At 42.9% G+C, this 17,205-nt stretch overlaps 1 protein-coding gene across 5 annotated transcripts; it reads right to left on the reverse strand.

Moving 5' to 3' along the window:
• Positions 1-79: 79 nt before the first annotated feature.
• LOC118431790 (SCL-interrupting locus protein homolog) lies at positions 80-17,186 on the reverse strand. Of its 5 annotated transcripts, XM_035843127.1 has the most exons (22): positions 17,020-17,186; positions 15,710-15,836; positions 15,359-15,418; positions 14,913-14,963; positions 14,589-14,704; positions 13,633-13,708; positions 13,536-13,581; positions 12,186-12,257; positions 11,452-11,699; positions 10,800-10,883; positions 10,420-10,506; positions 9,485-9,626; positions 9,095-9,204; positions 8,566-8,698; positions 6,886-8,394; positions 6,030-6,661; positions 5,700-5,802; positions 5,380-5,463; positions 4,835-4,955; positions 4,330-4,453; positions 1,038-1,361; positions 80-604 (listed from the first exon to the last, which is right to left on the reverse strand). In XM_035843127.1, the coding sequence occupies exons 2-22, from the start codon at positions 15,808-15,810 to the stop codon at positions 97-99; spliced, it is 4,731 nt and encodes a 1,576-aa protein (XP_035699020.1). In that variant the 5' UTR covers positions 15,811-15,836; positions 17,020-17,186; the 3' UTR covers positions 80-96. The 5 variants fall into 5 exon arrangements, with proteins under 5 accessions (XP_035699020.1, XP_035699019.1, XP_035699016.1 ...); XM_035843126.1 differs by lacking the exon at positions 13,536-13,581 and having other exon boundaries at positions 13,587-13,708; XM_035843123.1 differs by having other exon boundaries at positions 13,536-13,708.
• Positions 17,187-17,205: the final 19 nt, after the last annotated feature.

A 17,205-nucleotide genomic window follows, 5' to 3' on the forward strand; every position in this document is an offset into this window, starting at 1 on the left:
TTTGAATGCAACAAGTTTTCAGGGTACAGTTGGTGCCTGGGATAACCTCAGTCAAAAGTTTACTTCAAATGTTTTTTTCAACAATATAAGAATGAATTACAGGAGTTTTGGCATTTGCCTCAACTTTCCAAGATCAAGAATGTTTCTTGTTTCTCCACTTCCCTCCCTCGCACCTCTTCCCCTCGTCTCACGGTCTGTACCCTCTCTGTGTCCTGACGTTTCTGATGAACCTCTGGACACTCTCGAGCCCTCGTCATCTTCAAACTGTGGAGAAGAAGACTGCCTTCTGGGTCTTCCCTTCCACTTCTCGGGAAAGACGACGATCGGATCTTCTCCCTGCGCCATGTTGTCCCTCTGCCGTCCACTCCTGCTGCTTGAGCCGTGGCTGGATCCCGAACAACAGCTGCACTCCTTGGAATCGTTTATCGCTCTTCCTTGAGACGCCTCCTCTGATTCTCTCCTACCTCCTTGGGAATCTCTTGAGGAGTGCTGTTCCTCGTCTAAGTCACTCTCAGAGCTGGAGTAGGATCTCCTGGAGGTGATTTCCTTTGGAGGGCTGAACACCTGACTGGTTTCCTCATCCTCTTCCTCAATCAGCCCATACCTATTGAAGAGAAGGAATTCCATCTTTATCAGATCACTTTTCTAAGTCCACACCTCTGAGAGAATTATGCTTTTGTAGATGTTTTTAGGTTATATATGTCAATGGAAATTAAATGCTTTGTCAGATGCTATCTGTTTGTCTTTACTTAGATTAAATGCATTATTTTTCAGCAGACAGTCAACAAGACAGTGAGTGTGAGTGAGGTCAGGAGCTTTCATGCTGCTTTGTTAGATATTTTTATGACTGCAACATTGCAGGAATGAAATTTTATGCTATGTTAGAAGAGACAAAATAATTTCCTTCCCAGGAAGCTCTGGACTTCTTTACCAAAAGGGTAGTTCTATAAAGAAATAACTAATAGCTATACAAGAGTACGGTATAAACAAAGAGTGCTATTAGATATTGGCATTACCTATGAAATTGTAAAACATACCGTCTCATGTATTTCCAAGTGGCCATCGACATGTTCACTGGTGTCACTTCAAAGTTTGTCCTCCCTCTCATGCCCCTCCCCCTAAACATGCCCCTCAACAGCGATTGGTTGGCAGACATGGATCTGATTGGTGAGGGAGCCTGGTTGCCATGGTGAGCAGGGGTGAGTGGCAGGTTGGCTAACTGGTCATCAGACAGGTACTTCATGGCGATAGCGTTGGCCTCAAAGCTGAGATCGGTGCCGGTACCTTCCAGAGCCATCTCCGAGAGCGAGATGTAGTTTATCTTGGGGATGAAGTCTGCACTGGGGTGGGCCGCTGAAGGCCTGTAGCAAACAAAAACAAAAACAAATGCACTGCTGAATAAGAACAGTATACCCATGGCAGGGCCCAAAGAAGCTCCTAACCTAAAAATGTAGGTATACAGGAATATTTGGGCACACAAAAAAAGATAAAATAAATGTCAGCAAAACTTACTGCCACTCTTCTGAGCTCTTCAAAGGTTTTGTTATTAGTCTGTGACCAGAACCTCTGGTCGACAGACTTTTAGTTTTGTCAGGTTTTCGCGCGTTCGCAGCTGTATCTATATGTTCCCATTGTCTGAATTCTATATGGTTTGGCAGGTCCTCTGTACTGAGGTTGACGATGATGCACGTGATTTTTTTTGCGGTAGGTGGTTTTATTATGGATGTTATAAAAATAGCACCCCTACAATTTGTTCGTCTTATGGTGTTTTGGCCCAGATCCTCTGCATGTGGGTCATGATGTAATCGGATATTGTCAAGCAGATGCATGGTTTTATCTGATCGTCAAAGTTAGTCGCGTTCGCATCTGTATTTGCATGTTCCCGTTGTTGCATACTTACGTTGTTTGGCAGGTCCTCTGTACTGAGGTTGACGATGATGCACGTGGGTTTTTTTGGCGGCAGGTGGTTTTATTATGGATGTTATAAAAATAACACCCCTACAAAATGTTCGTCTTCCGGTGTATTGGTCCAGATCCCCTGTATATGGGTCATGAGGTAATTGATATTGTCAAGCAGATACGTGTTTTTATCTGATCGTCAAAGTTAATTCGCGTTCGCACCTGTAACTGTATGTTCCCGTTGCCGCATACGTACGTTGTTTGGCAGGTCCTCTGCACTGAGGTTGACGATGATGCACGTTGTTTTTTTTTCGCGGCTGCTGGTTTTATTATGGATGTATAAAAATATCACCCCTACAATTTGTTCGTCTTACGGTGTTTTGGTCCAGGGCCGCTTTGTGTGAGCCTTGCCAGAATTAGATATTGCAAGCAGATGCGTGGTTTTATCTGATCGTCAAAGTTATTCGCGTTCGCATCTGTAACTGTATGTTCCCGTTGTCGCATAAGTACGTTGTTTGGCAAGTCCTCTGCACTGAGGTTGACGATGATGCACGTTGTTTTTTTTCGCGGCAGTTGGTTTTATTATGGATGTATAAAAATATCACCCCTACAGCTTGTTCGTCTTGCGCGTACGGTGTTTTGGTCCAGGGCCGCTTTGACAGTTGTTCACCTTTCTCGAAATATTTTGGATTATGATTTTACCATACACACAAGTTGAAAGTTGTTCACCTTGCTCGAAATATGTGAACATCTGTGACCAGCTGTGACCAGCTGTGACCAGCTGTTCATGTTGTCAACGGCTGCGACCAGCTGGTCATGATATGTTTGACAACTTCGATCTACTTTGAATATGACAGTATCACCTAATTTTATGTAGCTGCGGGCCAATGGCCATTTACGTTTTTAAGGAACATGGTTGGTACTTTTATTATGATAATGCTGTCTTCATATATACTTGTACTTTCAGCCTCTTGTTATGGTTGTAATAATTTCAGAAATCCAAGTTTGCCAAGACTAGCCTAAATAGACAAAGCTGGGTGAACGCACTACACGATGAAGAGTGTAAGCCATATTAGAAATTATAAAATTACATCAAGGTCCTCCTTCCGTGCTTCATACTTATTACGTCCATAACAGAAACATGTTAGGACTTAGTGCGTTTGTCAGTCTGCCTGTCGGTCTTGTAGCACTTGTAGGTGTGTCTTCTGTGAATGTGCCTGTGTATTAGACCATTCGTTTACTTTTCGTCATCATAACTTTAGACTTTGACCACATGTTATCTCACAATCCATACCTGTTTAGGTCTTTAACATTAAGATTCACATGACACAGACATATTAAGCAACTTTAGATAAAACGATATAGTTAACACCGTGAAAAGAATCATTATAGGATATATAACTTTATTGCACAACAATTGTACGAGGTACAAAGTATGGCATCTACATAACTACAGTTCTATAGCTTAACTAACTAATACAGGAGTTGTAGTATGGGATAAGCTTCTTACAATCATTGGAAGCTTTTACAATCAGTTGAGGAGTTTCTAATATCCAAACCTTCTTTAATATATTTTCCTATATCTGCCATGCAGGGATTGTCACATGTCATGATGTATTTGAATTTGCACTTCAGGTCCATTGAGATAAATCCTTGTGTATAAAATGACAACCTTCTGTATAGAGAATTGCGTATTTCAGAATATTTGGGACATACAATCATAAAGTGATATTCGTCTTCAATTAACTCTGGACAGAATGGGCAAACCCTCTGGTCGATAGGGATTTTTTTGAATCTCCCGGTTTCTATATTTAATTTGTGACAGCTAATTCTGAGTTGTGTGATTGCCCTACGAATGTCAAGGCTCTTTATGGTTGAAATGTAATTTTCTTGCTTGTAGTGCTTATTCAATGTAGAAAGAGAGGAGAGTTTAGAATTGGTTCGAATAGAGGAATGCCAATTTTGCACGTATATATCTTGTAAACGTTGTCGTAACTGAGTGTTGATTGTATCTATGTGGTATGATCTCGGGTTCAGCCATATGTGTCCAAAGCCTTGGTAATTTAGGATATTTTTTACGTGGACAATCCAATCATGTTCTCCGAATGAAACAGTATTGTAAGTCTCACGAAGATATAAGCACAACGTCACACACCAAAGAAGACAAAACAAGCAACATATACCAGACCGACGTCACAGACTATGTTACCTACGGTCACTTGTTTTTCTTACACCTAAAATATGCTGTATACTAGTGTACAGTAGCACACTTTCAGACGTTACCCTATCTAGGTGCGCACAGCTCCAATTTTCGGTGCACAAAAGTGCATATGCACCTAGTTAGTACTTCCACTTCCAACCTGGTAATGCCCCAGAAAGTTTCGGGTTCAAATCAAGCATTCATCTTAAATGAAATTGGAGATGATGTACCTGTGATGGTCCATGTGTTTTCTGGAGTGTTGTTGTTCCTCCTCCACGACTGCACCCATCCGCTTCAGCTGTTTCCTGGTTGCCTTGACAACCCGCTGGTGTTCTTTTTCCCACAGAGCACTCTCTGGAAATCAAACAGTGTGGAGAATTCTAATATAAGTCTCCCTTGGACATTAAACATAGATCAAAGCATCTGTACATGCTAAGATGTGAGTCAAATATACAACAATCTACAAGTAGTTTGCCATATTGCAAAATAAAGGAACTGTTGGAGAGAAAAAGTTGACGTCGTCCAAGCAAGCTGCCTGATTTTGATGACAACGACCATCATCTATTGGTTTCTGCATCAGTTCTGCATTATTGAAACATAAACAAGAAATGAGCCAAAATCCATGGTGTTAAGGATTAAGTGGTAAGGAACACTGCCTTCTTACATTAAAAACTTAAGGGCTCTAATCCCAGTTGCCAGACATCATATGTTGAATAAGAAGTAATGAAGACTCACCAGACAGTCTCCTTGGTTTGGGAGCAGGAGAAGCTGAGGGGTGTGCAGGGAGAGACAGACGAGGTTCCTTCTGTGGGCCTCCATCTGGGGAGCTGCTGTGGAGCAGCTGGTTCACCTGGCCCTGGTGGGAAATAAAACACATGGCTGTCAAGGACATGCTCATGTACACAAATCATCAAATTAGGTACATTAGGAATGCAGGGTTGTAAACAGGATTTTTTCCCAGCTTGGCTGTGTGGCAAGCGACACAGGCCTTGTAAGGTGGTGGTCTGGGATGGGGGCATCCTCCCCTTGAAAAATCTTACATCTATAAGCCTCAGAAATACCATTTGCTGGATTTTGTTTTTTAAAGCCAAATTTTATGAAATAAAACAACAATTTTTGTTACCTATGTAACAAAACAACAGAAAAGCCCCCTATGCCGCTTGAAACACTGTGTAGAGGCCCAAATTACAGCATAGGGGACTGCTGTGAAACTCTTACAAACATCTTTGAGCTTAAATTTGGTACTTCTAAATTGTACCATGATGTGATAACCTACTTACCAGTATCTGCTGGTAGAAGTGCTCTTCATCCCTGAAAGATGTAGGGTTGTTCAATCTCTCCTCCTCTTCCTCTCCATCTTCCGTCTGTTGATACAAGAACAATCTGCATCACAATGATGACTATAGGGGGATTACAAATGGTGATTGTAGTGAGAAAGCACACAATCCAAAAAATATAAAGTGACTTACATTTTGTAAAACTAAAAGATCATGACAGAGCTTGCTTTGGTTTTATGCAGCTTTTATGTGCAAAATTGATTTTGTATGCCTCGGACCTGTTTACCACTTGTCCAACAAAAGTGCCCTCAAAGTCTACACACCTGTTGCTGCTGCACACACATACTGGCACTCTCCCCCAGCACTGGGCTCTGGAACATCTGACTCATACTGGTCTGATGGTTCGCTTCACTGTCAAGGGGGGATCTGGAAGGAATAAGTTCAGCAAGTTAAAACCAAATTAGGGACTTTGGACCAAGGGTTTTCCTTGTTTCTGTACTATGCAGACCTTTGTAACCTAAGGTATTGAAAATCTAATTCATTACAGCAAAGATAGAGAGCTGAATGAAGATTTAGATAATGTTTTTCTTTGTATCTATAAGTTTCTGAATATGTTTTCTTCCTCTTGAAAAAGACAAGGAAAGGTAAGACACCTTGAAGGAGTGCTGCCTGCATAACTCTCAATGTCCACAGCATGAAGAGAGGAGACCATACTGCTGTGAGGACCCGCTTCTTGTTCCACAGGCAACTGGCTCAGGTTCATACCAAAGGAGCCTTCCTGATTGGTTTGCTCTTGGTCATGTGATGTGAATGCACTCCTCTCATTGGTTCCCATGTGATCATGTGATAGGTATCCACTCCTTTCTTTGATTCCCTCATGATCAGATGATTTGGGCAATGTTGCATCAGCAGCTGTTTCATGGAGACTGTCCGGTGTGTCACATGACACCTGTACTGGTTTTTGATTGGCTTCCTCATGGGATATGACCTCTGAACCTGTATCGCCCCAGTACAGACTTGTACCAGTGTTAATCGCAATAGATGCTGTCCTTTTTCCAGTAGGCGAGACTTCGGGGAAATCAGCAACACTGGTGGCTGTATTTTCAAGCCCTTCATCAGAGTTGTTCTCATCATTGATTTGTGTTCCCTGAGGCTGATGATTGGTTGAAGGACTAGGATCAGTGGACAGAGCTTGATGATTGACAGCTGGAGGGATGGATGATGGAGTTGTTCCCTGCTGCTCAGTGCCACCACTATTAGGCTGAGCTCCAAGAAGACGCTGGATCTGTGGAGATGAGATAAGGTTTAAGATTGAGCTTTAGATATCAGTAATATACATAAACTGGGCTTTTAAATTAGTCCTCAAGAAAATTAAAAGATAGTAACCAGATATATGTATGAACCAATAAAAAGATAAATTTGTCCATAAACCTCTTTATGGGGAAGTTTCCTTAAGCTTATTTACAACTATTATCTAAGAAAACATTGTTACAAATCTACATGATGTACCTGAGCCATAAGCATCTTGAGTTGAGCATCTTGCTGCATCAGCAGTTTGTAAGCATGTGGACTCATCCCGGACTGGGCATGCCCACAACTCTCCTCCTGATTGGCTGCTACATCTGACTGCTCCAGTTCACTGTGGTATCCTTCACTCTGATTGGCTGGTGACAGAGCCTCATCATCACTATCTTGCTGCTGATTGGCTGCTGAATGAGAACCTTTCATCTGATGAGGGCTAGGTGTGAAGTGGACAGCTTGTGGAGGATGCCTGTTACCAGGGTGATGACCAGTGTTACCATGGTGATGACCTTCTTGAGGTGTTCCATGAGAAGGATGCCTTTTCTTTGACCTCTGGGATTTTACAGGAGGCTGTTGATGATTCTTTAAGATTCCTGTGTGAGATGGATGTGTTTCTTGAAGTGTTTGTTGACCATATGGTTGTGTTGCTGGTCGATAGGTGTTGGTTTGATGGTTTGGTGGCTGCGATGCTTGCTGGGGTGGATAGACTGGTGGAGGAGGCTGCCAGCGTGGGTCCTGGTTATGTGGCTGCTGCACCTGGGGGTGAGGAGGAGGGGGCATGCTGTAAGGCTGTGGAGCTGGTCTGTGTCTTGGGACCATGCCTTGTCTTGGAGGACCAACCCGAGGTATTTGACCATTCTGAGGCATTTGACTATTTGGTTGCATTTGACCATTTGGTCGCATTTGACCATTTAGTTGCATTTGACCACTTGGTCGCATTTGACCGTTTGGTGGCATTTGACCATTTGGTCGCATTTGACCATTCTGTGGCATTTGACCACTCTGAGGCCTTAGACCGTACTGTCCACCACTCCATCCCTGAGTAGACCCCACTGGATGGCCGTATGGCTGGATATATCCAGGCCCTGCAGAGTGAAACTGCTGCCTGGGGCCTGCAGGCAATGGTGGAGGATGTCTGTAACTGTCAGGCTGGGGCGCAAACCTCTGCTGCTGCTGCTGGACATGTGGGTTTGCTGCAGATGGGTGACAGTGTGGTGTATATCCCCTGCTTGGGTTAGCTGGTCCTGGGTGCCTTTGCTGGGGGAAGTTTTGCCCCACAGGCAGACCATGTGGATGAGGTGTCACACCCTTGCGTTGGTCGTGAGTGTCTGTTGCGTGAATGTTAGAGGAGTGGTGGCCATGAGACTGTTTACTACGGTCCTGTTTAGAGTTTGCAGACTGGCTTGACTCTGTGTGCTTCCCACCACTGTGCTGTTTCTGTCCTGTTTGGTTGCTACCTTGAGGTGGTGTTTGGTAGTTGTAGTTCCTGAGCGGCTGTCTCCCCTGTGGAGATGCATGTGTGTGGGGGGACTGTGCACCCTTCGGTGGTGCCGTGTTGGAGGGAGCGAAGTGGACGTGCTTGCCGCCGTGATTCACGTTTTGGTTCTCTTTGTCCAGGAGGGAGTCATTGAGCTTGTTAACGTTCTGCGGGAGGATTTCACAGAAGCTGTCAAAGACCATAGACAGCTCGGGCACCAAAGGCTGCACCACGGGGGACTGGAGAAAGGAAAAAAACAGAACAGAAAAAAGTTATCCTAACAGGCTTCATCGTTATCAAGTAAAGATCTAGTAGAATGTACTTGGAGTTGAAATCTTGATCTTTCCAAAAAATTTTGGGGTATGGTTTTCCTTTCTCATCAAGTAAACTAAGAACAGTTTCTCTGTTACCTTTCCTGACAGGGGGTGAGGTGATGGAGAGGGGCGTGGCACTGGACTGTCATGGTGATTGTTGCCATGGTTACTATTCTCCCCAGGGAACATCCTTTTCATGGCAGAGTCAGGCGACATGGCAGTCGGACACCTGTCATAATAACAGTAAAAAGGGATACACATGTTTGAATCGCATATAGTCAGATGTTGTCGACCAATAAGAAGGACCATTTTCCCCATAACCAAGGTCATTAAAATTCCAATATTCTACCCACTTTTTCTAAGGTTCCCATTGGTCCAAAACTATGGGGCATAGGACTTGTTCTCAGGGTATTGTCAACCATTAAGTGAGTAGAGGATCTTTCAAATACGGACACAAGAGCCAACATATTCCCCAGCAGATCAAAATGGCACCATATAAACCTCAGGGTGGGTCATTAACCCTATCTTGACTTGTTGATATCATGTATTGACCCTTTATTGATATATTAATCTTAGATATGTAGTGGAAAGCAGGAAAAGAATCATCATAAATGTAACTACTCACTCTATGGGGTCCATATCCTTCAGTGCCTGCTGGAAGAGAGCAAAATTCTGCCCGTCCTCGGCAGGCACCAACTCCAGGTGCAACGGACGCTTGTCCATAGTCTCTGCATCCTGCATCGCACATTTCAAACATTCATCAGAAATTAGATATACCAAAGAGAAGCAAGGTCATTGATTCAATGCTAGAAAATATCTAGACTCCAAAAGTTTATACAACAATGATTACACCCAGGAGTGACAGGATAAAATGACGTGACAAAATTAACATTGCATCATTTAGCAGAATGTTGCTCTGTGACATTGCATAAAACTTCCACATTATTACTTGGAAACATGTTCCCACACAACTAATTCTACATTGCAATAAATCTGTGATGAACAGAAACGTCACCTTCAAAACATGAAGTGTTTCGAAGCAGTTGTGGAGTTGAAAGTTCATGACCCCGTCTTTGGTCCTGCAGTCGTAGAACTCAGGCTGGGAGTGAGTGGGGGAGTACAGCACGACCAGGAACCCCTGCATGGGGGTGTACACTCTGTACAGGGAGCAGGGGGGTACGTTATTGGTATGGGAGTGAGTGGGGGAGTACAGCACGACCAGGAACCCCTGCATGGGGGTGTACACTCTGTACAGGGGACAGGGGGGTACGTTATTGGTATGGGAGTGAGTGGGGGAGTACAGCACGACCAGGAACCCCTGCATGGGGGTGTACACTCTGTACAGGGGGCAGGGGGGTACGTTATTGGGCTGGGTGCAATCTTGACAAAAATATTAATACATGACTCAGTAAGGGTTAGAGAATACTAGTACTGTACATGTTACAAGGTCTACCGTAGTGCTATAATTATACATGTACTAGAATGTCATGACCGACAATTTCGATAACTTAAGGTATAAGTGAACCTCTTCAAGTCAATGGAAGCAAAAAAAAATGCAATTATTGGGTACAAAGTCACAACCACAAATAAAATGTATTCCTTGGGCTTAGGTCACATTTCCAAACCGGACCCCGGCCGGGATGTTTGCGGAAACGAAAAGTAAAAGTGTTGACCAAGGAATATATACAAATTATGGCAATGACTAATATTGTTTACGTTTTGTGTGTTTTGTTGCCTTTTATACCACATTTTTCGTTTCCGAAAGCTACCCGGCCGGGCCCCGGGTTGGGAATTGTGACCTGGGCCTTAGGCAGTACTAAGGACCTTGTCGGAATGGCCCATATCCTTTTTTAAGTATCAGAAGATTTACTATATAATGAACACAAAGCCACCCAAACTGTCTCAGCATCACTGAAATACTCAGCAAGTGAGTGTAAGTTGACCTATTACCTGTCCTGTATGTTGGTGTTGTACATGTATCGGAGACAGCAGGCCCAGATATGCGGACTGTGGATGTGGACTGGACCACAAACCCAGCTGAAAACAAGTTACACATCAATATCTCAGTAGATAATGCACATGGTACATTTGCATGGTACATAATGGCTAGTTGGGTAGATAAATAAATTGTATAGCGCTTATCACTTAAAAAACAAACCTACTCAGTGTCACTGACGAAAGATAGTGGATGCTACCTGAAATGTCTGACCATTTCCAAAATCATATCTAGTTGTTTGAATGACTTCTACTTGGCATATCTTATTACCTGGGTGCCTAACCTTCATGGACTTATCACTATCAGTCTAACAAAATGCAGAGTCCTGACTTACATGCCGACCAATGGGAGGCTGTATATCTTAGGGTCAGACTCCAGGAGGAGGAGCAGCTTCCTGGTCTGGTCCATGGTCAGGAACCTGGGGAGAGGGACACACAGAAATATAATTACACAGTGGGCACAAAGATTTTGATCACAAAGATAGAGGTATGATAGTCATAGCTGCAGGTAACAGATGCATCTATAGGGAAGGGTAATAGAATCTGTTATGTTGGTTAGCATCATTCCTCTTCAGGTTGAATTACTGCTTCTGTTATTGTGATAGCTCAGATGGATTGCATGATAAAGTTCAGAGATAGTTGACAGTTACTCCAGAAACTGGATAGTATTTAAATTATATTTTTCTAAATTTTACCCGAATGTTTAAGTAGCTGATAGTGTTCCCTTGCATGTTTCATTACCTGGATATCTTACCGACAATTTTCTGATGATATGTGCTATGCAATGACTGAGATTCCTCAAGGAACTTAATTACCTTCAAGATAAATATAATTATCTTCAAGAAAAAGATGGATTTATTAGAGCTTATTTGAAAAGGTACTGTTTTAGGTAGCCTGTGTTTATACAATTTCTATCTGGCTGGGGTTAACTGTAGGGCCGGCCGCTAGGGGCGCGATTTCAGTCAGGCTACTGTTTCAGGTATTTACCCCGACTTTGGCGCCCCCTGCACCTCGCTGAGGTTGAGCGGCCCGGCCAGGTTACGAGCCAGCGCCGTCGGGATGATGGGCACGGGGGTGACGGGGGTGGCCTCGAAACCTGTTGCCATGGAGACGGCCGACAGGTGGATGTCAAAGGTCATGGCCTCCCCCTCGTCCTGTACGTAGATGTGAGCCTGAAGAGCCAGGGAGTTGGAGACGTCCACAGGGTCCTTAGTACAGCAGTGGTGGTGCAGGGACTGGGGGAGAGAGGAAATACTATTCACAGAGCGACAATGCCAGTAACTACAGTCAAACATGTACACTACAAGTGACCTCCTCTACAAAAAGACAGTTATCATTTTGGTTTTATGTAATTTTACCATGGATACAGAAAATCTGCCTACTTCACCCACAGCCATAATTGTCTGCACAGTTTTACCATTGTGTCATGACACAGAAGAATGTCAGACTCTGCACATTTTTTTTCCAAAAAGGAGAACTCTTACCCAGCAGAGCTTATACTCTGACAAACATAGAATTCTGATTGACCAGGGATGTTACTAGGTCACATGCAGCCAGTCTTCAACTTCTCTGACACTATCTTCTCTAGCACACCATCCCCTGCTTGGTTGCTCAACTTCCTGTTAATACTCCAAGGAACTCCCCTTGCAATTTTTTGCAAGAAAAACCCCTGTAGTACAGTTTGTCTACCATCTAGTTTGCTACTGTATGTACACCTTTACCTTTAATGTACTGGTGAAGACTTCCTTTGTGCTGGTGACTGAAGCTTCTGAGCCTGGAGCCCTTTTAGTCAGCTGGGGAGAAAAACACCGAGTTAAAAAAATCTGGACTTGCAAAACATCCAAGACTCACTTTTAATTTAAATGTCTTAGAATAAATTGATCTTACATGTAGCTTTAGCAGTACAAATGAAATCACTTGAAAATCAACAAGACTCATATAAATGGCCCCCTTCGGTCAGTATTGACCATATTAAATTCCTAATTGATAGCCCTACAACTTCGGCTATGGCTGAACAGTCGTACATATACTAACTACAGTGTATATGAGAATGACATTCTCTGCCATGCACATTGGGCACATTTGTAAGCTGACTCAGGTCTGTTGTAGACGTTTATTGTCTTAAAGGGGAACTAAACCTTTTCTTGTAAAGCATTCTGCAATATTTGAAATACATCAAAAAGTCCAGTTTTTACTTGTTTTACGTTAGTCCATCATAGATTAGCGTTTCCACAACATTTGAACTTCGCGTCGTTTTGTTGTCGAGTCCAGGAAGTACCGCGACCTTTGACCTCTGTGACGTAATCCGACCACCAACCTGCCCCAGCTCGCACGTCCAGCACACATCTTGACTGCGCGGGAACTTATCGTATAAATAGAGTTTTCCAGTCCGGCTTTCTCAATCGAGGACTTGCCAATGTGGACCGTAACTTGTGAACTCTTCATTTAGAGTTTGTTACGACCTCGTCTGTGGCACAAAACGTATTACGGACGTACAAAAATAGCAGTTTTTTTTTCCCGCGAGTTCGTCCAGCTGAAATGTGGGGAGGGGGGCGCCATGCTGTCCTGCGTAGTTTGTAGTAACTCCCGCAAGAAAGGTTTCAACATCGGTCCCGTTCCATTCGACGGCGCTGACAGCCTCAATAAGTTCTGGATGTGTCGACGGGGCGACAGAAGTAGCTCCAACGGCGCCGCCCTCCCCAGTCTCATCGACCGATCTCGCTGGGCGCCTGGGCTGGTAGTTGTACGGAGTTATATTCTGTGGGTCAAACCCCTCGTACTCCTCAAAGCCCTCAAACTCGTTTACTCCCTCCAAGTCGCCGGAATCCATCATTTGGAGAGTAGCGTGGTGACAAAGCCGTGGTATAGCGTATTGGCGTATTTAGCAGTATGGAGGTTGGCGGTCTATGATGGACTAACGTAAAACAAGTAAAAACTGGACTTTTTGATCTATTTAAAATATTGCAGAATGCTTTACAAAAAAGGTTTAGTTCCCCTTTAAGTCTTTTCTCAGGATCTGCTTTTCTCTGCCATGCGCATCAGTCTGGCTTGTGCTGGTTTTCCAGACTCACCGTGATGGAAGTGTGCACGATGTGGTCCCCCAGTAGAGAGGCTGTACTCACCGTGATGGAAGTGTGCACCACATGGTCCCCCAGTAGAGAGGCTGTAGGTATCCTGTCTGCCCTGCCTGGTACACTCCTGCCTGGATCAAACCTGTCTAACGTCACAGTCACTCCCTCCTCATCTGTGGGGACAGAAAACACAGGGCTCTGGTATTGAGGGTCTTATCTGATGTAAGTAAAGGTAGTCCCATAGCCTTTTTAAGACGGTAGGGGCAGTGGGTTGTTATCCAGAGTGTCTGGGGCATGGTATTGGGAGGTAGGGCCCATATACATCTCTCGCCTTCCATCTCCCCAACAGAAGTCAGGTACCCATTGTTACACCTGCATGGAGTGAGGAAAAGTCATGTTAAGTGCCTTTCCTAAAGGTACAAGATCCGTAGTGTAGCATGACAGGATTTGAATCCAGGACCACTGAGCTCTGGGCAAAATTCCCTGCAATAACGCCACACGACCCCACCTGATATACTAATAGATCCTTTCCTTATTATGTTACCTTCACAGAAGGGAACATATTGTTTTTGCTTTGTTTCTTCTTCTTTTCCGCGCAAATAAGGTGAACGACCTGGACCAGACGGCTGTCACGATGGTAACCGGTAAAGTAGCAGGCACCATGTGGTGTTTGGTTACATAATGTAGCAAATGTCAGATCTAGAGGGGCTCGGGTCACTACATTTAGAAATGTGTTCAAATAAGAATGAACAAAACAGTTGCCAGTGTTAGACTACAACATGTGAAGGTAACATTCTGTATTTGCTTGCAAATATTACCTTTCTAGTTCAGCTTGCATCTACCACAGCCATTGCAGAAATATCAGTTTGCCACTTAATACACCAATATGGGAGCTTACCAAAATACAGACTTAACCATTTCATCATTTTCTTGTCATCAAGTTTGATGGATGAGGTGAACTTTCTTTCCTCCAACAAACAAGTTTTGCATCATGGGATGGAGGGATGGGTCCTTGAGACAACCCTGTTGAAATAGGATGTCAAAACCACCAACCTGAGTCGACCACAGCACAGCCGATGAGGAAACATGAGAAGGGCGTGTCCTCTGCCTGCAGGGCGTGTCTCTGGGCCAGTCGCAGGGTCTTCTCTAGCACTAATACATGGCAGTTCCTAAAAAAATCATTTTTAATGGTAAGCCCTCACAGGTTAAACTTAGATCTACATATTATAACTACAGAAGAAGAAAAAAAAAAATTTCAACAAGCCCATTACTACTAGTATTTACAGTATAAGTTTTCTACATTCTATTTTCAAGTTCGGATGTGCACTTGTGCAATACTATAATGTACACATATGTCATATACAACACTTTACACACCTGTAGTGAGTCAGATGCAGAGTGGAGGGAGTTCCTGTTGGAGTTCGGCTCCTGCATGGGTACAGAATATTGTATCAAAATTGATGTCTAGCTTTTGTCATTAAATTAAACCAGGACACATAAGCTACACATGTTTTATTTCTGTTTCCTATTGGACTATGTCTGCTGTATCAAATGTCTGACTATTTGAAAATTTTTATATTTCCACAATGATATTCAGTTGCTTAAGTAATTGTTGATGCATTCTTATTACATGGGTGTCTAACCTTCATTACTAGAGAAATACTATTTGCCTGAAGACTTAGATGGGCAAAAGAACAACATTTTATATATTGAATACCTGACACTGTGAACATGCTCTTCTGGCCACATTAATCTACTGGCAAACTTTCATCTTGTTTCAAAGAGCACAAAAACTGAAAAAGAAATTAACCATCCAAACATACCACAATACTGCTCTTGTTGCAGGAAAACTCAGTGGAACAATCCCTGTGTTTTCTGTCGACCTGGAAAAAGACAAAATCATTTAAAATGTATGTTTTTTTCACTGTCTTTTGTGACATTAATGAAAAGTGTTAAACTTAAAGGTAAATCTATCTCTACAGTCTACTTGTTGCAGATACAAAATTTTCCAATTGCAGATGAACAAAGATATTACCAATTTTATAAAATAACTCAGCATATACATGTAGTTCAAATTTGTATGTTTATGAGCACACGAACACACAAACACCGATAGCGTCCCCAGTCATATATGTTTTTAAAAAAATAGCTGTGTTTCAGTCACTGTTTCTTACCTTTTTCTTCCTTTCCCGCCCGAGCTGTTGTCTTTGGACACAAAGTAAGCGGAGTCCCTGACGTGTGCCGGCATCTTACTCATGTCCACACGAACACTCATGTTGGGCGGGGCAACTCACTCTGATTCTAAGGTGGCACCATATCACAACTGTTTAGCAATGTGTAACAGCTACTATTGTATATGTTAGCAGTGGCAATTCTTAGACTGGCTTGCTTATAGTTATAAGTTATGGTTCCGGGTCGGAGTTCAAATCTGACCGGAGTTGGCGGAAGGGTGGTGTAATAGGCCGGAAGTGTGCTGTTGTCTCCATAACTTTTGCTCCCTGCATTGCTTGGTGATCGTTATAGCTGAGCACAGATTTGTCATATTTCCTGAAAAGCCTGTGGGTTGTATTATTTTTGTGCGAGGAGTAGTTGGTTGGCCAACGAAATCATTTTTGTATTAGTCCGCTGCAATGGTGATGCGGTTTTTTCGCCTGATGACACAAATAGCATCGTTTTTCATGCAATTTCGAAGAAATTATGTCATCGGAGATTGCAAAAAAGTTATCAAATGGAATTTTCTTATTTTCATTTTATACAAACATGAAGAATTTAGCTTCTCTTCCACGTAGGCCGTTATCCTGGGAAAATTCGTTTTTCCCAAGCAGCTTCGATCAAAAAAGTGTTAAAAAATGATAGTTTTTGTGTCCAAAATTAAAATTTTACTACATATTCCACCCAAAATAAAGAGGCAACAGACGATACCAATAGGTTTGTCGGAAAGAGACAGTAAACGGCTTTCCATCATATTAATCAAGTTTCGCGTCCTACGTTTACTAGCGGAACTGTAGCCATTCGGCCTGAGGCTGTCCGCCAACCTCCGAAATCGTAAAAGAAACTCCGGTCCGAGACCTTATAACCCCCTAAACCTCATTAGGTACAGGTTTCTGGAATGAAAAGAAAGGGGCACGACATGTTTTTACAATTTGTTGCTACTGGCTTTTTAATTATAAACATAATGTTGCATGCAATATTATAATTTCTAGGTTTAGAAAAATTACCATATTTTTTTATATAATTTACACCGCTTAGTTTAGCACCCTCTCACAATGCTTTCGACTCATTCTAAAACCCTATTTTTTATTGAAACGCGGCGATCATTTCATACAGCCGTTTTAATGAAGCATTTACAAAGTGGCATCTCTGACTTACATAGTGGGGAGGGGGGCGTTATATCTTCAAGAACAACAAATTTTAAAATATCGATGTTTTGGGGATTTCTAACCACCAGATGATAATAAAAATGTTATTATAAGCTACCCCTTACCTTCAGAATTCACAAGTATGGTCAAAATCAGGTCCAACATTTGAATTTGCTGAACTTTCCTCAAAAGATCGTACAAAAATCTGTCAAAATTCGCGCTCAACCGCCAGTTCTACTACGCATGTGCGATGACCCGCAAACTTAGCTTCCTGATCAAAGGTCAATATATAGCATCCAAACGAAAACAGA

This window comes from Branchiostoma floridae, chromosome 15 (genome assembly GCF_000003815.2).
Source record: "Branchiostoma floridae strain S238N-H82 chromosome 15, Bfl_VNyyK, whole genome shotgun sequence".
Taxonomy (NCBI): domain Eukaryota; kingdom Metazoa; phylum Chordata; class Leptocardii; order Amphioxiformes; family Branchiostomatidae; genus Branchiostoma; species Branchiostoma floridae.

What these genes read in the sequence shown, in the direction of transcription:
- LOC118431790 (XM_035843123.1), bottom strand. Translation starts at nt 15,810, where the DNA reads ATGAGTGTTCGTGTGGACATGAGTAAGATGCCGGCACACGTCAGGGAC. An exon ending in AAACACTTCATGTTTTGAAG is followed by an intron (nt 9,205 to 9,484) that starts GTGACGTTTCTG and finishes TGTGCGATGCAG; the next exon opens with GATGCAGAGACTATGGACAA. An exon ending in CAAACCAAGGAGACTGTCTG is followed by an intron (nt 4,454 to 4,834) that starts GTGAGTCTTCAT and finishes TTTGATTTCCAG; the next exon opens with AGAGTGCTCTGTGGGAAAAA.